The sequence below is a fragment of the Rattus norvegicus genome, chromosome 17 (assembly GCF_036323735.1).
Source record: "Rattus norvegicus strain BN/NHsdMcwi chromosome 17, GRCr8, whole genome shotgun sequence".
Classification (NCBI taxonomy): Eukaryota; Metazoa; Chordata; class Mammalia; order Rodentia; family Muridae; genus Rattus; species Rattus norvegicus.
Genome location: NC_086035.1, coordinates 66,212,989 through 66,236,953, shown reverse-complemented (window position 1 = coordinate 66,236,953; position 23,965 = coordinate 66,212,989). Strand labels below are relative to the sequence as shown.

General features: G+C 44.8%; 1 protein-coding gene and 1 pseudogene across 1 annotated transcript; both read right to left on the bottom strand.

The window, feature by feature from the left end:
- Nucleotides 1-3,075: 3,075 nt before the first annotated feature.
- On the bottom strand, nt 3,076-5,758 carry LOC102551575 (isopentenyl-diphosphate delta-isomerase 2-like). Its single transcript, XM_039096363.2, has 4 exons — nt 5,401-5,758; nt 4,526-4,631; nt 3,895-4,024; nt 3,076-3,375 (listed from the first exon to the last, which is right to left on the bottom strand). The coding sequence occupies exons 1-4, from the start codon at nt 5,540-5,542 to the stop codon at nt 3,076-3,078; spliced, it is 678 nt and encodes a 225-aa protein (XP_038952291.2). The 5' UTR covers nt 5,543-5,758.
- Nucleotides 5,759-11,170: 5,412 nt separating this feature from the next.
- LOC134482730 (elongation factor 1-gamma-like) lies at nt 11,171-12,456 on the bottom strand (annotated as a pseudogene).
- Between the last annotated feature and the right edge of the window lie 11,509 nt (nt 12,457-23,965).

Genomic DNA, 23,965 nt, shown 5'->3' with positions numbered 1-23,965 from the left:
CCATGGCTTGTGCATCAGCTTCTGCCTCCGAGTTCCTGTCCTGACTTCCTTCAGTAGTGAACAGTAGTCAGAAGCATAAGAAAAATAAACCCTCTCCTCCCTGAGTTGCTTTGGTTATGGTGTTTCACTGCAGCAATAAAAACCCCAAGTAGGATCTGTGTATTGTTCCACTTCAAGCAGAGCTTGAGCTTGGGTTTAAATGACGTGTCCTGTGTGGTGTGGATACTTCGGTCATCTTTCCTATTCTAAGCTCAGCCCTGAACCAGCAGGAGTATTTGGAAGCTAGTTTGCAATGCAGAGTCTTAGTTGGAAGGAGAATTAGAAGTGAGCCTTCTTGGTGAAAACAACAACAGAACCCTTAGAAGGATTTGGGGCAGGTTTTGTCAGTGTAGACTGAATGGGCAGGTGTGGCTGAGCTGAGAGAATCTGTCTGTCTACTGTCACACATGGCCCTGCTTGGGTCTCATTGTGGAGTTTAGTAGTTCATCAGGTGAGTGTGTGTGTGTGTGTGTGTGTGTGTGTGTGTGTGTGTGTGTGTTATATGTGTGTGCTGTATGCATGTGCACATTATGTGCAGGTTCACATGTTCAGTTGCATATGGGGATTGTATGAGTACAAGAGACACCACAGGAAGGTGGGTGTCGGCCTCACAAGCACCAGCCAACTCCTGGGAGCAGGATCTCTCACTGTCTCATCCATCAGGCTAGATTGAGGAAGCAGTAAGCCCTAGGGATTTTCCTGTCTTTGCCTTAGTACTGTGATTGATTACAATGAAATGATTACACCGATCATTAATATGGGGAGTGGAATGTTCCACAGCACTGTTGCGGAGGTCAGAGGACAATTGCACAGTTGGTTCTCTCCCTTCACCTTTACGTGTGTTCTGGGGATTGAACTTGGCTCGCCAGTCTTGACTCATACATGCTTTTAGCAGTAAGGGCCTCTCACCTGGTCCTGCACCTTACATCTGTACCTGAGTTCTGAGGATCAAACCCACGTCTTTAGACTTGCAAGGGAAACATTTTGAGGACTGCATCACATTCTCTCCTCACAGTAGGATCTATTACTGTCAAAGTGTGAAATGACTCTGCTCAGATGGGAAATTGAATACACTAACCACGGTCTTTAATGTGGCAAACCTATAGATGTCATGGGTTCTACACTCATCTTTGAATTATCGTTGGAATCAGTGCTCCCCGACAGTGTGCTGGGAAATTGTTGGGAGAAACATCACAGTGTGAAATCAGCCAAGAAGGGTCGGTGATGACAAGTGCAGATGACTCCTCGACTCTGCTGGGGATGTCATCAGGACAAAAGCACTGAGTCTAAATGTGGCAAGGGACAAGACTAGGAATGACAGAGAAGAGATCCTAATGACAGAAGCCCTCCTCTCCAAGTGACCAGTTCTACCTTGAAATCCTATGAATTCCTTATTCCAACAATCACCCCAGGACTATAGGCCATACAATAATCAGTGAAGGAACAGATAATTTGTTCTTAGTTTTTATTTATTACCGAGAAAAATGACTGAATGCTATAAGACAGCAAATGGCAAAGGATTTAACAAGCAGTTAACAAAAAAATTTTGTTTTTGTAGTAACAAGAAATTACTTTTCTCATTAGTCAAAAAACAACCCCCCGCAAAAAAAAAAATCAAAAACCAAGAAAAATCAAAATAGCTAGTTTTTTTCGTTTGATTGTTATTAGTTATTTCAGAAATGTTTCTCCCAAAGTCCATGCATTAAAGGGTTGACCCTGATGCAGGATTGATGATAGATAGTTTAGGTGACTAGAACATCGGGGCTTTCTTATTGCAACAGTGGGCAAATCTATTGAACTCATAGATAATGGGCTCTAAGTAGGTAGGACCTAGGTGGGTTATGCCTGTGAAGGATTTACTCTTCTCTGTGCGTCTCTCTCCCTCTTTGTGCTTCCTCGCCAACATGAACTTTGCCCTCTTCTACCTACCTCATAGCTCTAGCTTTTGCCTTACTGGTTTCTGTCTTACCTTAGGTCCAAAGCAGTTGAGCCATAGAACACACATTGAGACTTTGATACAGTAAACCCAAAGCAATCGTTCCTGCTGTACTAAGTTTGCTTCCCAGCTATTTTATCACAGTTCCAGTTCGCCGACTATCAAGTCAATGACTCCAGAGTCTGCATTCAGTGTTTCCATGATTTATAGATTACAGATACTTTGGAATAGACATTCAACATTTTTTATAATGTAGGCATAGCATTTTGCCAAAAATATTCATCCCTTACTCATTTTGAAGAAAATGAAAGTTTTGATTTCTCTTTATATTTGTCCAAAACTGTCCTGTATTTTCTTTTGTAACTCATACTAGATAGCGTACAAGTAGACCTGAAAGCAACTGGAATTCTGGGGTTTGGCTCACCAAATGAGGGCGAGCTTCTGTGAAGTTAATGAACCTGATTAGAAATGCAAATTTCTGCCTCTTTTAACTTTATTTTACCTATCTACCTACCTACCTACCTACCTATCTTTCAACCATCTACTTACCTTTTTATCTTTCTATTTATTTTAGTTTTTGGAGATAGGGTTTTTCTGTGTAGCCCAGGCTGTTCTGGAACTCTCTAAGTAGATCAGCCTAGCCTCAAACTTAGAGATCCATCTGCCTCTGCCTCCGGAGTGCTGTGACCTAAGGTGTGCCCAACCCCCTTCCAGCCACAAACTCCTCCTGCATATTGTTACAATCATGCAGCCCATCCCACCGGAGGGAATTCTGCAGTTGCAAGTGATGACTATAACAGGCAGAGACGACCGGGATTGCAGTGGTCCTTGTCTGAGCCTCTGCTCTACAGAGACTACAGGGTATCAGATGCACCGCACAGAACTTTTAGGGAGGAAAGTGATATTTCTGTAGACTGCAGTTGAAAACTTTTTAAGAGCACGAAGAATCAAGGGAACTACTAGTTAAAACTCACAGGGTGGATTTTAGCTGACAAAGTGACTGAAGGATTTCAGCACTCAACTTCTATAACTACCCTCATCCTTATGTATTCCAATCATGGCTTGGAGATGACCTCTCCTATAACTGTACTTCTCACGACTCACAGCCCATATATCTTGTCAGGCTCCACAAATGGGGACACATCCTCTAAATGGGGCCACCAAGATAACAGGAAGCCTTCTGCAATGGTCCTGAACCAAGGGGTGATCTTCTCTTCTCCACGGGTCCCCCTGTCCAGTAGCTCCTGCACGTCCTCCTGGCTCATATAGCTGTAGCTTCTCACTTCTCTGGGATCTTCCTCACCAACAGAAAGATAGCCATTCTCATGGTCTCCCCAGATATCATCAGAAGGACTCTTGTGGTAGATCCGGTTCATGAAAATGCTGTCCATTATGGAAGTCTGTGTCAAAGTTGGTACATTATTAATTCAGTAATAGATAAAACTTAGATTAAAACAAAACAGTTGATTCCTTTGCTCAGTCCTTTTCATAGAGTGCCTCTGAAGCACTTGCACTTTATTAGCGTGTAGGCAGATGACATTGAAGAGGGCACCATTTCTATAACAACAGCTTCACTTTTCATTCACAATGAAGACCACATGTGAACAGGACATGAGGCTGAACACAGCTCTGAGCATTAGGACATGCAGGTATGTGAAAGATTTCTTTTTGAGAATGGAAAGAAAAGCAGCTTCAATACAGTGCCTTGTTCCATAGCCTCTCCTGTGGACCAGGGTTGGGCACTTCACAGGAACATTGTTTCCTATGCAAGACAGAAGCCCTGTTAGGCCAGCAGACACTTCCTAGGTCAGCTTTTGATGGATGAAACTTGACAGCAATGTCATGTGACATTCTACGTATTAAACAGACCCCTGAGCACATGAAAAAGTTCATTGAGCCCATGCTGAGTGAGTGGGTACCTGGTCCTGGGGGATGCCCAGTTCAGCCTGCAGACGTCTCAGGGCCGCCCTCCTCACTCCCACGGCATCCTCCTCTTCCAGCTCCTCAGGCACATATAAAGGGTGACTAGAACAGGAATCTGTAAAATGTCTTGGGGCAACATATAGCATGCAGCTTTAGAGAGAACACTCTTTATTGAATAGGAGCAATTTCCTTCCTGGTCATAGTTAGTGTAGAGAGTGGGTTCACCTTGGACTTTTATCAGTATCAGCTCTTCTATATGCAAATAGTAGATTATAAAATCTCACAGCTTGATTCGAGTTGCAAAATGCTTAGAATTTAATTTCATTGTATCTAGTGGCAGTGGGACTGTCTTTCTGTCTCTTTTCTCTCTCTCTCTGTTTCTCTCTCTCTGTTTCTCTCTCTTCTCTCTCTCTCTCTGTTTCTCTCTCTCTCTTCTCTCTCTCTCTCTTTGTCTCTCTCTCAAACACACACACACACGCTCAAACACACACACACACGCACACACACACACACACACACACACACACACACACGGGGTTAGGAGGGAAGAGTGCTCAGATGGGTTCTCTCACATCCCTGTCAGGTTCCCAAACCCTAAGTTAGACTCCAGTGCTCCCTGGGGTTGACCTGGGTGGCTCACCAGGAAAAGTGTACTTGGCATCTGCTCTCTGCTGAACCAAGAGCTGGTTTTGTGTGTTGAAGAGGACCACACTGAAGCCTCGGTGTAGCAGGCCTGCAAAGTGAGCATGTGCGAGGGTCATGCTGGAGTCAGCATGGAGTCTGCATATCCATCTCTTTCTCAGTCTCATGCAACTCAGGATGATGGCACCAGGAGTGGCTGGTGATTCTTGCTGGGATAGAACCTATGCCAGTCGATTGGCATTTGGTGATTCAGTATTTATTTACACACAGAAAGTCTGCAAGTGAGTACTGCAGTTTTCCTCCACTTGTAAACAAAAGCTAGAGAGCCAAGAAGTAAAGTAAGCCTTGCAAGGCAGGCTGAGCCCCACTGTGTGAATCTAAAGCTATAATCTTGAAAGTATGTTCTAGCTGCTTTGGCCACACTGTGCAGGCATATGGATGGCCCAGTGGCACAGAGAGTCACTGCTTATGCCTGGAAGTTGGGACACATGAGGCACCTAGAGGGCTCACAGTGGGGTGTCTCCCACCAACCCCTTTTCCTGGAGACACATATAGACCTGACAGGCCTGCCTATGGAGAAGAGGCTGGCCTTGAACTCACAGAGATAACTTGTCTCTGCTTCTCTACTGGGAGTAAAGATGTACAGCGCCACCCCCAGCTTGGCTACAATTTCTGACTTTCCCAATCCCTTCGAGGCAGCAGTCACAGTCTGCATCACCCAGTGCACTGATGGAAGTGTTAGCCTTATCAAGTTAGCAGCAGCCGCAGCAGCACCCGCTGGACAGCTGCCTCCTGACCCTGCATGGCTCAGAGTGGCCCATGGCACCAGGCCTGCACATGGCACCCTCCTTTCCACTCACCCTTGTTAATGGTTTCCATCAGGTGGCAGTTCCTCTTGGTGTCGGCCCCAATGATCTGGTCCTGCTTGTCAATGACAATGAGGATCTCCTCCAGGCGTTTTATCTGGAGTTCATTCAGGTGGGTTTTGCTTGCCTGGAACATACCTGTGAACACCAACGGCCTCTTGTATAAACAGAAAGCATAAGGGGAGAGAGGTGTGTGAGCCCCTCCAACGTCAGCGCCGGAAGCATGTGCAGATATGGAAGTGTAACGAGAAGGATGAGGCTTTAGTGATCAGACAGTGAGCTACATGGGCAACTGAGAGTTCTCATGGTCTGAATTTTATTTCTCCTTGATGATTAAATCACTGTGTAGAGAGAGCAGTGTCCTCAAATGAAGCTAACTGTGGGCAATGGACACTCCTGGACGAATGCCACCAAAGAATGTCTCTACTGTTAGCCATCATTGTCATGCTCTTGTCTTCCTTTATTTGTGATTATGTTTTTTATTTGATACTTGCCCGTTCACAAAAGAAGTCCGAGAGTATGTAGAATTGGAGAAATCAAAAGCACCAGGGTTGGGAATAGAGTTCAGTGATAGGGAACTTTAATCTGAGCGAGGACCTGAGACCCATCCTGCAGTACTACAGAATAGATAAATAAATGTTCCCACAAGCCCCAATGCAGCCCACTCCCAATACAGGGTGATCATGCTAAGGAAGCCAGGAGACGAGTGCCTGGGTCAGAGAGATACACACCACACTGACAGCACAGCTCTGAGATACCAACCATTAGGCACAGACAGACCTAGGCTCTCACCTTCTCAAAGTTGGGTCTTGTGCAGCCTCTGAAACCCAGGATGAATGGAGACAGGCGGCCTTACCTGCAGCTTCTTTTATACTGGGTAACACAGTAGTATTCTGTTGGAAGACCTTTTCAGATTTGGCTCTGTGACAAGTAGGGTCCTTAATCCCTTCCCACTGGAGACTGAAGGAGGGTGTGCCTACCTCAGTGTATTAGCATAGGTGAATAAAAATGACAGGCATTGCAACTTTTTTTCTGGAATCCATGCATTAAATATTCCTCTGTAGTTTATCTGAGATCTCAGGGGCCCAAGTCACTGTAAAATTATTTACGAGTCTTGATTGCACTTAACCCCAAAAGCACATAAAATAAATAATATAAAAAGGCTGAGGCGGCAGTTTGAATTAGGTAGTTGTACATGTTGGGAACACAGAAGTCCTTAGTGATGTCAGATGCTTTTCATCTCCAATACAGTAGTCATGTCAGAGCAGAGCTAAATAAACTAAATTTAAAATGAAAAAGCAGCGGGACTGGAGAGATGGCTCAGAGGTTAAGAGCACAGTCTGCTCTTCTGAAGGACCCAGGTTCTATTCCCAGCACCCACAAGGCAGCTCACAACTGTCTATAACTCCAGTTCCAGGGGATTTGACAACTTCACACCAATGCACACAAAATTAAATGAATGAAGGCCCCAAATCAGAAGCATCAGTGCCTGGAGTAGAGACTATGTATGGAGGCCACCTACCCAGCCGCATCCCGTCACACTCTCCAGGTACATGCATGCTCACATCCCGTTCCCTGGCAGGCCATGCACACTCACTCAGGCGTCTACTTCTGTCCATGTAGCCTTCTCAGACTAACACTTGAGAAGATGCAGTGGAGTCTTAAGGAAAGTCTTAACATCCCTCCCTGTAGGTCTGAACTAGGGTGATCTCCTGCCCCAGCCCATCTCCTCTCTCCCCTCCACCCGCTGAATTCAGCTTTTATTCCAACAACCGGGATGTAGCAGATGACTGAAGTTTCACCAAGTAGGTGTTTGAATGCCATTACATGGTGTAAGTGGTCTGTCTTCTTTCTCTGGAAAACACATGGCTCTCTACTGTTTCAGAGTAAAAGAAGGGAAATTGCAGTTAACACTGGGACGGGCCTGTCTACAGAAAGAGCCACACTGTGTTAAAGATTCTTCAAGGCTTGACTTCTTTTTGCATTGCAGAAAAAATATTCAGTCCTTTCTAAGTTTTATTCATATAATGTCTTTGTAATCTCAGCTGAAATGTAAAAAATTTAAACATATATACAATATGTTGAATAAATTTGGCTATTTAGCCAAGTTATTGGTTAAATAAAATACATAGGCTGTGGTCACTTACATGGAGCCTCTGCACTGGCCCAAAGGAGTAAAGCTACTTATCCTAAAGGTAACACCAAGACTGATCACATTTTATATGTGCTTATTTTATTTTGTGTACATGTGTGTGTGTTTATGTGTGTGTGTATATGTGTGTGTTTGTGTGTGTTTGTGTGTGTATGTGTGTGTGTGTGTGTGTGTGTCTATGTGTATTGGCCTGCATACACACAACATTTGCAATGCAGGAACAGGTAGAGGTCAGAAGAGGCATCAGATCCCCTGGAGCTGGTGCTGCAAATGGTTTTTAGCTCTCATGTAGGTGCATGTTGGGAACTGACCTGAGATCCTCTGGAAGAGCAGTGAGCACTCTTAAGTGTCGAGCCATCTGCTCCTGCCCCTAAAATGATCACATATACATATTAAAGTTGACAGTGGCTCCTAGCTCTGTGTGACTCTACTAACAATAAATAAATATTGAGTGTGTGTATGTATGTTTGTATGTATGTAAAATTGGTGAGGGTTGTAGACCTTAAATTTATTTAGGGACTCCAGATTGCCTGACAATGATCTTGTTGGTTCTTCACTTCCTCGCTTTTATTTTACACACACACACACACACACACACACACACACACACACACACACACACACCCTCCCTCCATCTCTATTTCCTGAAACTGGAAAATATTATTTGTAGAAAAGTCAAAATATTTTGTATGTTGTGCTGTCTAGCAGGATGTCAACTTGACAAAGCTATAGTCATTGGAGAAGAAGAAACTTCAGTTCAAAACGTCACCATAGGACCTGTAGGGCATTCTTTAAATCGGTGGTTCAGCATGTGTGTGTGTGTGTGTGTGTGTGTGTGTGTGTGTTATATGTGTGTGCTGTATGCGTGTGTACATGTATGTGCAGGTTCACATGTTCAGCTCCATATGGAGATTGTATGTGTACAAGAGAGACCATAGGAAGGTGGGTGCCGGCCTGACAAGCACCAGCCGACTCCTGGGAGCAGGATCTCTCACTGTCTCATCCATCAGGCTAGACTGAGGAAGTCGTAAGCCCCAGGGTTCCCCTGTCTTTGCCCCATACTGTGATTGATTACAGCAAAATGATTACATCAATCATTAATATGGGGAGTGCAATGTGCCGCAGCACTGTTGGGGAGGTCAGAGGACAATTGCACAGTTGGTTCTCTCCCTTCACCTTTACGTGTGTTCTGGGGATTGAAGTGGGCTCGCCAGTCTTGACTCACACGTACTTTTTGCAGCAAGGGCCACTCACCTGGTCCTGCACCTTACATCTGTACCCGAGTTCTGAGGATCAAACCCACATCTTTAGACTCGGAAGGGAAACATTTTGAGGACTGCATCACATTCTCTCCTCACAGTAGGATCTATTACTGTCAAAGTGTGAAATGCCTCTGCTCAGATGGGAAATTGAATATACTAGTCATGGTCTTTAATGTGGCAAACCTATAGACGTCATGGGTTCTACACTCACCTTTGAATTATCCTTGGAATCAGTGAGCCTTGACAGTGTGCTGGGAGAAGCATCACAGTGTGAAATCAACCAAGAAGGGTCGGTGATGACGAGTGCATATGTCTCCTCTTCCCTCCCCTTCAACCTGTTGCTGGATTCAACTTTTATTGCAAGCCCTGCGATGTGGCAGATGGCTCAAGTTTCAGCAAACGAGAATTTGCACATGACACCATTTTTTAATGTCTTCTTTTTCTGGAAAGTAGAAGGGTCTCTACTGTTTTAGAGCCCAAATTGAAGTTAAAGCAAAATTGCACCTAATAATATGAACTGCATGTATGTATGTGTGTGTGTGTGTTTGTGTGTATGTATGTATACATACATGAAGGCCTCACCTATGTCAAGAAAAGTTAAGAATGGACATCACTACTTCGTGTTGTCTCTGCTTTACTTGGTTCATGTGTATCTCCAAATCTCAGCTCCTGGAAGCACTCATTCTGCTTCACAGAATAAGGGGTCATTTGTTGCCCGATTCTAGAACTTTGGATAGAACTAAGGTCCTTAAAACAAACCAGCTACCATCCATCAACAAATTCTTCGAATTTGTTTGTGATTCTGTCTTTCAACTTCTTTATCTAATCTTTCATACACACACACATGTACACACACACACACACACACACACACACACACACACGCAAACAATCCAAAAATCTCATCTCCCAATCTGATGACCCACGGAGACTCATTGCTTGCAAACTTAATTCCACTTTCCCTGCAAAACTTCCACAGACTCAAGTCCTACCCTAGTAACTCCTGTTCACCCTGGATCCTGGCAACAAAGAACTAACAGGCCCTGTGCAATCCCACACACCCCTCCTATAACCTTGTGCAATAGCCCATCGGATGCTGCAGGATGACAACTTTTCTACCTGACTCCTGCTGTCCTTTCTTGGGATAGTCAACCTTTGTCTTGCTAACTGCAGAATTACAACAAAGGCCACATTTCGTCATCATCTTGGATTATGAGTCCTTCCTTGGATTGTTAGTCATGATCTCCTTTAGAATTATTTTGTTTGGGCTAGGTAGTTAGGTTGGCTTAGTGATTGCCTAGCATGCATGACATACTAGTTCACTGCCCAGCACTGTGTAAAACCAAGTAGAGTGGTGAACCCCCGTATCTTAGCACGTGGAGTTAGAGACAGGATTAGAAATTCAAGGTTTTCTCCCTCTACATGGTGAGTGTGATGTCAGCCTGGGCTTCATGAGACCTTCTTCATAACGAACATACTAACTAACTCAACTAACTAGCTATTTAAGTAACTAGACAAATCAATGTCAAACCCTGATCCTTTATTCCTGATTTTTGTTTGGATGTTTGCAAAGCCCCTGATGGGTGAGGGGTTCTTGAATATGGAAAAGGATCGCACAGACTTGAGATATTTTCTATCCCTTTTGTTCCAAACCGTCATAACAATTATTAAACAGACAGAAATATAATACCCAGTAGGTTTTTAAAATCAATTATCAAATGCTACAAATGAGCACCTCCAACAGGAGGGTCAACCATTAAACACTGTCCAGCCTGGTTTTGCCCTTATTTCTCATGTGCTGAGATTTAGAGGGTATTCCAATCTGTCTAGTTATGCAGATCAGAGGATAGGACCCAGGGATCCAAGCACTCTAACATTGGAGCTCTATCCCCACCCCTCTTTTATGTGATTTTTTTTTTGGTGCCTGTTTGTTTCATTTTAAGACTTATTTATTTTTATTTTATGTTTATGGATGTTTTGCCTGCATATGCATGTACACTGCTCAGTACCCACAGAGGTGGAGAGCCCCTAGAACTGGAGTTCTACACAGTTGTCATCTAGTGTGTGGGTGCTAGAAATGGAGCCAGGTAATTTGAAAGAGCAGCCAGGTCTGTTTATTTAAATTCTATGTTTGATACGGTGCCTCAGCATTTTGTCACCTTGGCCTCGGATGCACTATGTAGTCTGGTAGGACCTTGGATTTTTCTTCCTGAGTGCTAGGACTGCTGGCATGTGTTGCTGTTCTATGTTCAAGTTAATCATTATTCTTTTTTCAATGTACATTTCCTTTAATGACCCCCATCTCCCTTGAAGGGTAGGTGCAGGCAGTTAGGCGACTAGCAAGACAAGTTCACTTGAAGATCTTGCCTTGGTTGACGGCTTTGCCCACGTGCTGAAGGCTCCCTCCCAGGAAGAGTACTCTCGAACGAGGGTCTGGGTCTCCTCGCTACCAGAATCCAGTTTCTGCCATGTCCACCTGCCAATCTGGACTCTGCGGAAAGGCAAGATCTTGGCCTCGGAAGACCCAAACCCCAGAAATGGAGCTGCTGTCGTTGGTTCCAAACAGGATAACACTAGCAAAGGCATTCTTTCTCAGTTTGTCCAATCGCTGGAACATTCCAGTGATGGGGTTACAACTCATGAAGGTCTGGGTGAGCTCTTCAGAGAAGCGGTACTCGGCATACCACAGGGACCAGCCATCCTTATCAAAGTGCTCCCAAAAAATGGCAGCACCACAGAGAGGACGTCCTCATTGGAGTACGTTCGTTTAAACTCATCCAACACAACGGTACTCTTGGGCAGGTGAGCGAAGGGTCTTTGGCCTTGGGCTCAGCAGCCAATGCCTGCTCACACTCGCCCATCTCTTCCTCAGGAGCTGGGGCAGCTGCCTCTTTTTCCTCTTTCCGCTCAGTCTGGGGCTTCTGCTTCTCTTCTCGTGAGCCCTTTTCTTTCCTTGGGGTATCTTTTTCCGGCTGTCTCTCTGCAAACTTCTTAGCATCAAACTGAGCCATCTTTTTACACAGCTTCACCTCCCCCAAGATGGCCCTGAACTGAGGCTGGTTAATGCAGGTAAGGAACCATTGGTTGATATTGGGGAAGGCCTGGCGAAAAGAAAGCTCTAAGACCTGTTTATAGAGCCACAACAGGGTACAGACAACTGTGATGCCAGTCAGTGTCACTCTCTCACCAACCAGAAAAGTCCGTGTCTTCAGATGAGTGTCCAGCAGCCCCAAGATTCGCTTCACCTCCTCTTCGGCATTTTCAGTGGCCTACTTGTTGTGGTGCATAATGCCTAAGGTGGGGATCACCCAGGTGCCAGCTGGAGGGACAATGTCACTCTCAGCAAAGCTCACCCTCTGCACCACCTGAGCTGCTGCCTCTGGCGTACTTCCCTGCAACTCCTCGTTGCTTAAGCAATAAGCGATGGCATTGCTCTCAAATACAGAGTCCGTCATTGCCCTCAACCTTGCCGGCAGGAAGTTTTCTGAGAAATTCGGGGGTGCAGTTGGTTTGGCTAAAGTGGAAGTGGGGTGGTGCGGAGAGCATGCGGACCTGAGCCCCGCTGAACTGAGCAGCGATGAGGGCCTTGAAGGCCCTCCAGTTTTCAGGGTTTGTGTGCAGGGTCCCAGCCATCATGGTGATTCCGCAGAGAAAAGGGCTCAAGTTAATTATTAAGTATCTTCTGTAATTTTACTCTTCCCATAGTCCCTCTGCATGATTTATTTATAAATAAACCTCCGTCCCGTTCTCACACCAAACATTTATCGTTCCACTAAACATCTAAGCTATTGTTTCGTGTCAACAGTTATATTTTTAGATCTAACCATTCCTATCTAAGCACGTGTGGTGCCAGAGTCAGCAAGCAAATAAGGGAAGCTCCTTGTTAGCTTTTGCTTTGTTTCATTGAACTCTCTTTTGAGACAAGACTGGCCTCAAACTCACTATGTAGCTGAGGCTAAGCTTGCTTTTCCTGACCACAACCTCCTTGTGTGACACCATGCACACTCTCCACTGACATGGACTGCACATGAACAATAAATACGATTTAGTTTTTATCTAGCCTAAATATTGCATGGAGGAATATTACATGTCCATGATTTGACCAGTTCTAGAAAAGGGAATGATTCTATCCTTGTTGGTTTGACTTGGTCAGATTAAAACTCTAAACTTGTGAGCAGGTCTTTATTCCTGTGGAACTCTGCCTGAACACATCTGTATGCTAAGATCTTTAAAATATCTTTTAAATTTTTTGTGTTTATTTTGTGTGTCTGGATGTAGATCTGCACACTATACATATTCAGAGCCCTTGGAAGCCTGAAGGAGGTGTTGGCTGCCCTAGGACTAGAGTTAGAGGTTATGATAAGGCTGTGTGAGCATTGATCGTTGATCCAAAAGAGTAGTTGATGATCTTAACTGATGAGCCATCTCTACAACCCCATCTTGATATTTTAAATGTTTTATTAGCATATATCAACTAGGCGTAATTATGGGGTTCATTTTTTATATTTTTTATATATATATGCACATAAGGTATTTTGATCATACTCACCCTTTATTACTGTTGGCCACTCCCAACCCTGCTGATCTCTTCCCTCTACCCATTCTACTTCCCTGACTTTTATGTTTTGTGACCCAAGAGGTTCCATTAGGGTTGTTTTCAGGGAGCATGGACACTTTTTCCATTGAAAAGAAATATCTCTTCCTCCCTCAGCAACCATTAATTGTTTATCAATCCTCAGGGATGGGTGGGGCTTCATGACAGCATTTTGAACACTCTTCACCGATTGGGGGAGGGGGTTCTTACATTCTTCCTCTCCCTCCTCTGTGATGCCTCCTATCTTTGAAGAGGGTCACATGGTTGTCTCATTCAGAGCTGAGTGTTCAACGTCACTTATTCCCATCACTGTGCTCAGTTGAATCTCTGCAGTTAATACTGTCCACTGAAAATGGAGCTTCCAACTAGAGCATATATTAATAATAATAATCTATGGACATATAACATAATTATTTAGAAGGCAATTGGATGTGTGCATCATATCTATTTAACAAAGTAAGAGTAAGAACTTCTCCACTGGACATATAGTTTTCGATAGGTTTGCAATGCCAAACACCAGTTCCTTCATATAAAGTGGGCATCAAAACCAGAGACCACTTGGTTGACTCATAGCAGAACAGACTTGGCACTATCGTGACGATGGCATATCTTGCCTGGCTGGACTGCAGTGTTATGTTCACTGTCTACAGACTAGTCCATGAGTTTGAGGCGTGTCTAGCCTCTGCAGTGACACCTCACAAAGTAAAATGAGGGAGGAGGGGGAAATCCAACCAAAATGAAGCATGTAGGAAAATTTCCTATGAAAGCCCGTTACTTTTTAAATTAATTTGAAAAAGAAAAAATAGTGACAGAAACATGTGTAAGAGACTCTTACATATAAATAACAATAGTGTATTAGTAATGCCTATAATGTGTGTTCATAGGCATAACAATTGTTGACTAGTTTTTTTGACTCTGAGATCAGGAACCAAACTTATCTCATAGGAAATAAAATTCACAAAGTAAAATAACCATTTGAGGCCTGCCAACAGCATTATGTATGTAATTTACTTTATTAAGAAAGCAGAATAGCACTGTTGAGATGATTCAATGGGTAAAGTGTGCAAGTATGAGAACCTGGGTTCAGCTCCCTAGAAGCCATGTAAAAGCCAGGAAGGACAGAGCACGCCCATAATCCCAGCACTCCAGTTAGCAGGGTGTTCACTGTAGCAAACAAGAGATTCCTTTCTTAAAGCAGTGTGTAAGATGATTCCCTGTGCCCAATGTTCTCTGACCTTCACATGCGCAGTATGGAATACATGTGCTCCCCAATTCTCACATCACACTCAGAGATGTGCGAATGAGAGGACACACACACACACACACACACACACACACACACACACACACACACTTAAAAAAATAGAAATACAGAGCAGTTCAAAGCAGTGATTTAGTAACAGTCAGCATTAGCCAGTGTGGTGGTGCACAGCTTTCATTCCAGAACTTGGGCAGCAGAGACAGCAGACAAATCTCTGTGAGGTCAAGGCCAACCTGGTCTACACAGTGAACTCCAGGAGAGCCAGAGGTATATAGAGACCCTGTCTTGAAAAATCAAACCAAACAGCAAGCAAATAGACAAACAACAACAACAATAATAAAATCAGCTACTGTGCGCTGAGGGCTTGCCTCTGCCACTGTTAATATAGTCTCTTGTTGCATGGCCTTCGGAGGCAGGGGCAATATACAAAAGAAAAAATAGAGACCCAAGATCAAACAAACAAAAAACTGAGACCAGAGATTCAAGCCCCATTTTGCCCTACTTACCTTCTGAGGTGTGGTCCTTTTGTGGCTATCATTAGGATAGCTTAGTCTAAATCATTTTTGAGACAGAGGCAGAACAATAGTGTCTTCCTTTCTTACACTAATTTCTCAACATTTTGACCATGAAATACAGTGTTGTCAGGAATAATGAAGGGTGACTTGCTTCATCCTCTCATCAGGAAGGGTTCAGAATGACTAAACACATTATCGTTATCTCATGAAAAGAAGGCAGCAGTTGGCTGTTCCTTGAGAGGCACAGGACGGGCTGTGGCTCCATTCACCTACCTCACACCCAACCTTATCTCCTTGGTTCAACTCAGAAATGTCTTGAAACACTTATGGGTGTGGGGTGTAACTCAATGCCTGTCTTTCCCATTTCTGCTGGGTTTATATGTTATCTGGGCTCTCTTTGTGGCTGGCATTTTGACAGTATGAGAACCCCTCCTTCTAGGTTTCTCTTACCACTTCTAGGTAAGTGGGGCGGGGGATCTGAATAAGGAGAAGTGCTAGGATGATGAATTTTCTCTACAAACTGAACTCTTGGGGCTTGCATGTTGGTCCAGGACCTGGTAGCAGAAAGTAGCATCTCTTGGATCCCAGCTTTGTTCTTTCTCTACATATTTGATTTTGACAGCAGTGGGTACAAGATCTTTGGGGAACTAGCTCATCCCAGTCTCTTGGTGTACTCCACTGGAGAGGTAACAGCATAATTATAGAGCATGGCATTTTGATATTTGTAGGGGCAATGGTAGACAGATGGACACACACACACACACACACACAGAGAGAGAGAGAGAGAGAGAGAGAGAGAGAGAGAGAGAGAGAGAGAGAGGAGTGGAGGCTTCAGGGACCCTATCCACCTGTAACCATTGGATTAGTAGAGCCACATAGAGAGTTTCTGAAAGCATGAAGCAATAAGGGAGATCCAGATCACAGAGCAGGGGATGACCTGTCTAAGGACAGCACATCTGACTGACTAGGGTGTAAAGTGAAAGATAGATGGATGCATGGATAAGTGGGTGGACAGACAGATGGATAATAGCAAATATAGAAATATGGACAAATGTATGTATGTATGAATAGGTAGACTGATGGACAGAAGGATGGATGCCTACGTGCATGGATGTACAGACGGATGCATGGGTGGATATACAGACAGACAAGTGGGGTGAATGGTCTGCTGGCTAGTCTTATGCCAAAAGGACACAAGCTAGAGTTATCTGAAAAGAAGAAACCGCAATTGAGAAAACACCTCCAGAAAAGATCTAGCTGTATACCCAGCTGGGAAACAGATGCAGAGAGCCACAGCTAAACATTAGGTAGAACTTGGGAAATTCTGCAGAGGAGGGAGAGGAAGGATGGTAGCAGCCAGAGGGGTCAAGGACACTACAAGACACCTACAGAATCAACTAACCTGGGCCCAGAGGGGTCCCAGAGCCCAAAATGCCGACCAGAGGCTTGCATAAGACTGGCCAGGCCCTCTGCACACATGGAACAGGTGTGTAGCAGGACTTCATGTGGGACTCCTAATAGTGGCAGCAGGGGCTGTCTCTGACTCTGTTGCCTGCTTTTGGGATCCTTTCCTCCTACTGCGCTGCCTTGTCTAGCCTCGATAGGAGAGGATGCACCTAGTCTTACTGCCAGGACTGGTTGAGATCCACGCCCCCCCCCATATTCTGAAGAGAAAGGGAGGAGGAGTGGATGGGTTGGGGAGGAGAGATGTGTGTGTGGGGGATATGACTGGGGGGGGGATGGAGGCGAAATTGCTTTACAAATTAATTAGTTCATGAGCAAACTGATCCACCTAGAAGGCATTTTCCTAGTGATTGGTAGGAAAAGGCCCAGGCTGTTGTGGGTGGTGCCATCCCATGGCTGGTGGTCCTGGGTTCTATAAGAAAACAGACTGAGAAAGCCAGGGGAAGCAAGCCAGTAAGCAGCACCCCTCCATGGACTCTGAATAAGCACCCATGTCCAAAATCCTTCCCTGCTGGAGTTCCCGACTTGACTTCTTTCAGTGATGAACAGGGATAAATATACCCTTTCCTCCCCAACCTGCTTTTTGGTCATGGTGTTTTGTCAAAGCAACAGATATCCTAGACAAATGGATTCATGGATACATGGAAGGATAAATGGATACATGAATAGACCAATGAAAAGACAAGTGGATGCGTGAATGTTTGTACGTCTGGGCTGAGAGATAATCAGATGTGTGTGCGTGTGTGTGTGTGTGTGTGTGTGTGTGTGTGTGTGTGTGTGTGTGTGTATGAGTGAATGAATGGATGGATGGAAAGTAGTGGGTGGACCCCTCAGGAATTTGAGACCAAACTGGACAACATAGCAATATCCTGTTGTCAACACCAAAAACAAACAAACAAACAAACAAAACAAAAAAAAAAACCAACCCAAAACAGTAGTTCTACCTTCTTGCTTGGGAATCATTCCTATTCCTTCCTCTACTTAGGTTTGCAGCCATGTGTTTGGAGCACTGCATCTGTGGGGTGGCAAACGTAGGGAAGTCCAGGTAAAAACCTGCGAGAACACTCTGCACAACACATAGGACAGCCAGACAAGAAACCAGGGTGGAAACATGCCAGGGATCCTCTGTTCTTTCAAGAGGCAGTGAGAACCCCTCCAGGGTTAGAATGGATTATTCTGCAATTTCACTCTGAAGTTTCTAAAAGACAGATATCATATAATGAATCTTTTATGTGCATCCATTGGTTATCCAACCCAGTGGATTGGCCTGAAGTATACACACAAAAAACAATGTGCAGGTGGAGCAGATTGTGTCCACGAATTTGGGGGACATACATGTAATATATATATATATATATATATATATATATATATATATATATAATAGCAATTAGTGAAAAAGAGGCTATGAATCTGAAAGGGACCAACAAAGAGCGAGGATTTGAGTGGAGGAAGTGGGATGGAAAGATGATACAATGGTAGGATAATCTCAAGGAATGAAAAAATATTGAAGAATAAAATGCATGCTGGTCTTGGATCCAGCTGTCTGCTTCTGCACCTTGAGCTACTGTTGGTGTTTCTAGGAGTAGACGCATGTGCACAAAACACGCACACGGAAAAATGCTCACGGCTGTCCTATAAAGTCATAGAGAGGTGTGTGTGCTACAACTTGGGTAAGCTTATTTCTAAATGAAAGTGGAAAAGTCAAAACTACATCTCCCGTGGAACCAAGATGAAAATCAATCAAAGCATGGTGAATAGCACAGGACCCCACAGAGGGGAACTAAATAACATTCTCTACTCTCTCTCTCTCTCTCTCTCTCTCTCTCTCTCTCTCTCTCTCTCTCTTTCTCTGTCTCTCTGTCTCTCTGTCTCTGTCTCTCTCTCTGTCTCTCTCTCTCTCTCACACACACACACACACACACACACAGAGAGAGAGAGAGAGAGAGAGAGAGAGAGAGAGAGAGAGAATGCAGAATATCTAATAGCTGTCTTAGCATCAGGGTTTTCTTCTATAAGAGTGTCTTCTGAGCCTACTCTCTGAAAACACTAATGGAAAAGTACAGTTGTGAATTAGTGTAGGGTGAGGGCTTTATGAAGACAGGGAAGATGCAGGTAAAGCAGATCCCAAAACCTGCATGGATGACAATGTGACCATCCAAGATGCTGTGCTTTATAGATGAGAAGCTTGCTGTTGAGTTCCACAGGGCAGGTGCTGCTATTTCAAGACTAAGCCAGCTTCAGGACTACAGCCACAGCCCCGGGTAGGCATGGAGTGGATTTATAGTATGGATTGTGTAATATGAGACATGGCCACTGCATGCACAGATATGTCAGTTGACTAAGCCATTGTTGAGGAAAGCTTCTGCTTAACCTGAAAAGACCAGTGCTTGGCAGCAAGGCTGAGATTTAAATGGGTGTGCCGTACAACATAACGTCCATTCACTCAGTATGCAGTGTTTGTGGGAACGCGGCGCTAGGGTAAAGTAGTCTTGCCTTCCTCTGTGTGGCTCAGATAAAATGGACGCAGGATTCTGTCTTCCATAAGACTTGTGCTTTTCCATGCTGAGGCTGGGGGAGTTACTGAATCCACGTCTATATCAGGATACCTTGTCGTTGTCATGCAGGGGCAGGAGCATTCTCTGTGACAGGCAGTAAAGCCCATGGCCCCCTGTCCCAGCCTGACAGGCTGCCCCTCTCCTGGGCCAGGCCAGGCCACAGCACTTGAACCAAGGCTTCCCAGGAACGGGGGCTGGAGATGCTGAGGTATGACCCATTGCTTTGTGCTCGCGGCTTTCCTGGATTTAGAGGTCGTGTGGACCCATGTACAAAACTGAGCGGTTCGGTTCCACCTGGAACTGGCAAATGGTGTACAGGCCTGTGCTTACGACTTTGGTTATATTTTGCATAGAGCATGGATGCTTAATCCTAGTGACGTTAAAAAGGCATTGTTTCCAGTCAGAAGACCTTCGTGGGTGACCACTGTGAACGTGGACTTCATGTTCAGCTGACCGCTAGGGTTTCGCGTGCTGCAACCCACAGTTTCTACCCTGACAGGTTGCCGAGACTTTTCCAAGTATGATTTGGGGTTGAGAGAGAGAGAGAGAGAGAGAGAGAGAGAGAGAGAGAGAGAGAGAGAGTGTTCACTTATCTATTATTCATCTTTGCGTGTCATTGTTCAAGAATCCAGAGTCAACCCCTGGATTGTCTGCTCTTTGGTCTCTCATCTTGAATTTTGGGACTTTCCCGATTCTGAGCTCACCGGTTCCTACACTCCTTTCTGAGCCTCTCAAGAGTAGGGATTACCACTGTGTGTTGCTGGCCCTGACATTGTATGTGGGTGATGTGGGTACTGGGGACAAGAATGTAGGTCCTCACTGATTTTTGACAAATAGATTAGCAATAGAGGGATCACCACAACACAACCCCCTGGTTCTTTTTTTTTTTCCCCACAAAGCAACAGATGCAAGCTGTTTTTTTTTTTTTTTCTTTTTTGGAGCTTAGTTTCCTAATGGAACTGAAGTTGCAAAGATGTCTTAGAAGATAAACTTATTCTGTGCCTTATTTTGCTATATATGCAGATGGAGCCATAGGTCCATCTCTGTGTACTCTTGGGATGGTGGTTTAGTCCCTGGGAGCTGTACTTTCATAGCAGCCTTATTTATAATAGCCAGACACTGGAAAGAACCCAGATGTCCTTCAACAGAGGAATGGGTACAGAAAATGTGGTACATCTACACAATGGAGTACTACTCAGCTATTAAAATCAATGACTTCATGAGATTCTTAGACAAGTAGATGGAACTAGAAAATGCCCTGAGTGAGGCAACCAATCACAGAACAACATGCATGGTGTGCACTCACAGATAAGCAGATATTAGTCTAAAAGCCTGGAATACTCAAGATACAATTCACAAGCCACATGAAGCTCAAGAAGAAGGAAGACCAAAGTGTGGCTGCTTCAGTCCTTCTTAGAAGGGGGGAACAAAGTACTCATGGGAGGAGATATGGAGACAACGTGTGGAGCAAAGACTGAAGGAAAGGCCATCCAGAGCCTGCCCCTCCTGGGGATTCAGCCCATATACAGCCACCAAACCCAGACAATATTGCTAATGCCAAGAGTTACATGCTGACAGGAGCCTGAGATAGCCGTCTCCTGAGAGACTCTGCCAGAGCCTGACAAATACAGAGGAGGATGCTCACAGCCAACCAGTGAACTGAGAATGGGGTCCCCAGTGGAGAAGTTAGAGAAAGGAGTGAAGTAGCTGAGGGGGTTTGCAACTCCATAAAAGGAACAACAATATCAACCAACCCTAGTTTATTTTTTTATTAATAATGTAATTAAAAAAACTAGTGTTCCAAATCTTAAAATCTTTGTAAGGGTAGATTGTTTTGAATTTTATTTATTTTAATTTTTGTTATTTTACTTATTCACGTTCCATCTTGATAACTACCCCTCTCTCAGTCACCCTCCCCCCATAATCCTTCCCTCTACCCTCCTCTTCTCTCCTAAGCAGGTGGGGGTCTTTCTGGGTATCCCCTACCCTGGTACATCCAGTCTCTGCGAGGCTAGGTAGTTCCAATTTCTTAATCTCAGTGTGTACCATGATTGTAATCTCTGTCACTCTCACAAGCAGACTGTTCCTCAGATTGCGGGACTCTTCAGAAGTCCATGTCCAATCCCAGGGCAGAGGTTAAATGTCCATCTGCATCAATTTGGCTTTGGCTGTGCACTGACCAATGGATGACCACCCGGGAAGAACAACACTAAGGAGTTTCCTGCCTGTTGGTCAGAACTTTCACCAAAATGCTAGAGGATCAGCCAGGTGGGGTCAGCAGAGCCCCTGACCTGCTCATTCTTCCCAGAGATTTGTGTCTTCTGAGGTTCTGAGAGGGCTCTGTCCTTTCTCTCTGAGCTTTGGGGATTGCAGGTAACCCTGGTGTCCATTGACAGTTCTTACCTGGTGATGCTGTTCCTCCAGATTCTGACTCCTGTTCTCTGTGTGCCTGTCTGCTGAGTTGAGAGCAGCCACAATAACCCAAGTCCAAAGAGGTCCCTTCTACCATTACCTGACACCAGGTCTCTCTCTAAAATTTCTAAAGCGGGTTGTACCTTGGTCCTACAGTGCTGCCCTAGCATGCTACAATATCTGTGTTAGATCTGTATTCTGTGAGGGTGGGAGGGGGAGGTGGACATGGATCTTCCATGTTGGGCGGAGGAGACAGAAGGATCGGAAGTTTGAGGTCACCCTTAGATACCTAAGGCACTCACTCACCTTCAGAATGGACCACCGGTCCTGTCCCAAAGAATCAAAAATAAATGCCTGAGTGACACAAATCATTCCATAAAGTGTGTGTGTGTGTGTGTGTGTGTGTGTGTGTGTGTGTGTGTGTGTGGGCGTGTGCATGCGTCTCTTATTCCAAGTGTGCAGATACACTGTGACTGTATGTAAGCATACATCCACTTGGAGTCCGAGCATGTGAAAGGAAAACCTCAGACACATCTTGTTTTTTGTTTTTTAACTCAAAGTCTCTCATTTATTATCAGGTCTCAGTGGTTCTGCTAGGCTGGCTGGATTGACACTGAGACCCAAGGGTCTGCAGATCTCTATCGGGCCAGTGATGGGATTCCAGGCAGACATCGGCATCCCTGTTTGTTAAAGAAGGGGGGGGGGAGAAAGGGACCAAGGCTTGCTTCCAAGCTGTGTACAGACAAGGCTCTCAAGCCGACTTTTCTTTTTGTTTCCATATTTCCTCCAATTGCTCTGTTTTCCTGTGTCTCTCAATTTCCTGAAGCAAGTCTGTGCAGGTTGCTGGACAGCTGAAGCCGGGACATAGGCTCTCAAGCCGACTTTTCTTTTTGTTTCCATATTTCCTCCAATTGCTCTGTTTTCCTGTGTCTCTCAATTTCCTGAAGCAAGTCTGTGCAGGTTGCTGGACAGCTGAAGCCGGGACATCTGAACTGAGGCACTTTCTCTGGTCTCCGTTTTATTGACTTGTAAATATTTTCCTCTGTAGTTGGGGGCTTCATATCCCTCAGGGTCTCCTTTTAATTTGCCCCTCCCAAAAAATGTCTGCTCTGTTCTCAGCCACTAAAGCCCTATGACCCTCTGACCCTAAGTGCAGAGGGCCTTTATTGCTCCTTCCTGTTGGATACTCACGTTAGTGAAGCCCAGAAGCCAATGCCTAGGCTCCTGGGTCAGTTGACAACGTGAAGGTCTTTCAGCGTGGTTCAGTTTTAAAAATCAGCAGAAGGTGATGTGATTCTGCTACTGGAGCCCTCAGAGTCTGTCTGGAGTAGGCTGGGCACAGAGCTGGCCATGCCACTGCTGAGAAGCAGCTCTTTGCTTCAGCACATCCAGTTACCTCACAGTGTGGAAGGGGGAACTCATCTTGATGAACTGGATGGGGAAGATTTCCATTCTCAGTCGTGTTCTGCGTGTGATAGCCAAGTTCACTGCCCGAATTCTCAGTCAGTGCTGCCTTGCTTCTTATGTCCAGGTCGGTTGTCTGGAGAGTTTGGGGCTGATGGAGTGCTGAGAAGAGATTTGTCAGTCTTCCTATTTTGCACCTCAGGCCCATGAAGCTGAGAGCTCAATCGCTGACATTAACAGAACAACACGTGGAAAAGAACATTGCCCAGAATCTTAGGATCTCTCTCAGGTCAGTGGAACACCGACTTAGTAAAATGTTAAGAAATGAGGCTGGCTTGAACCTGCCAAGACTGAACCCCCAGTGAATGTGATTGTTGGGGGGAGGGCGGTAGTGGGGGGAGGATAGGGAGGGGAACACCCATATAGAAGGGGAGGGGGAGGGATTAGGGGCATGTTGGCCTGGAAACCAGGAATGGTAATAACAATTGAAATGTAAATAGGAAATACCCAATTTAATAAAAATGCAAAAAAAAGAAAAAGAAAAAAGAAAAGAAAAAAGAAAAGAAAAGAAAGGAAAAGAAAAGAAAAGAAAAGAAAAGAAAAGAAAAAAGAAATGAGGCCGGGCAAGGGTGGCACAGGTCTTAAATCCCCACACTCAGAAGGCAGAGGCAGGTAGATTTCTGAGTTTGAGGATGGCCTGGTCTCCTGAGTCAAAAAACTGAAACAATGTTTTGAAAGCCAAAAGGAAGAAAAAAAAAAGAAAAACAAAACACAAATGCTTTTGTGAAATTGCAAAAGGGAACAGCAGTGCCTGGGCCCAGAGAAAGAAAGTAAACAGATCAAAACTGAGAGCCCTGGGCTTTGGGGGCAGAGGCTGCTCTAAACGGGCCTCTGCACTAGTGGCCTTGGCTAGCCACCCTACTTTCCTGGGGCCTTA

Bases quoted from the DNA above. Each gene is read 5' to 3' on its own strand.
- LOC102551575 (XM_039096363.2), bottom strand. From the start codon at position 5,542: ATGTTCCAGGCAAGCAAAACCCACCTGAATGAACTCCAGATAAAACGC. The intron at 4,632-5,400 runs GTGAGTGGAAAG...CTCACTTTGCAG, and splicing joins GATGGAAACCATTAACAAGG to GCCTGCTACACCGAGGCTTC. The intron at 4,025-4,525 runs GTCAACCCCAGG...TGTTGCCCCAAG, and splicing joins TTTCCTGGTGAGCCACCCAG to ACATTTTACAGATTCCTGTT.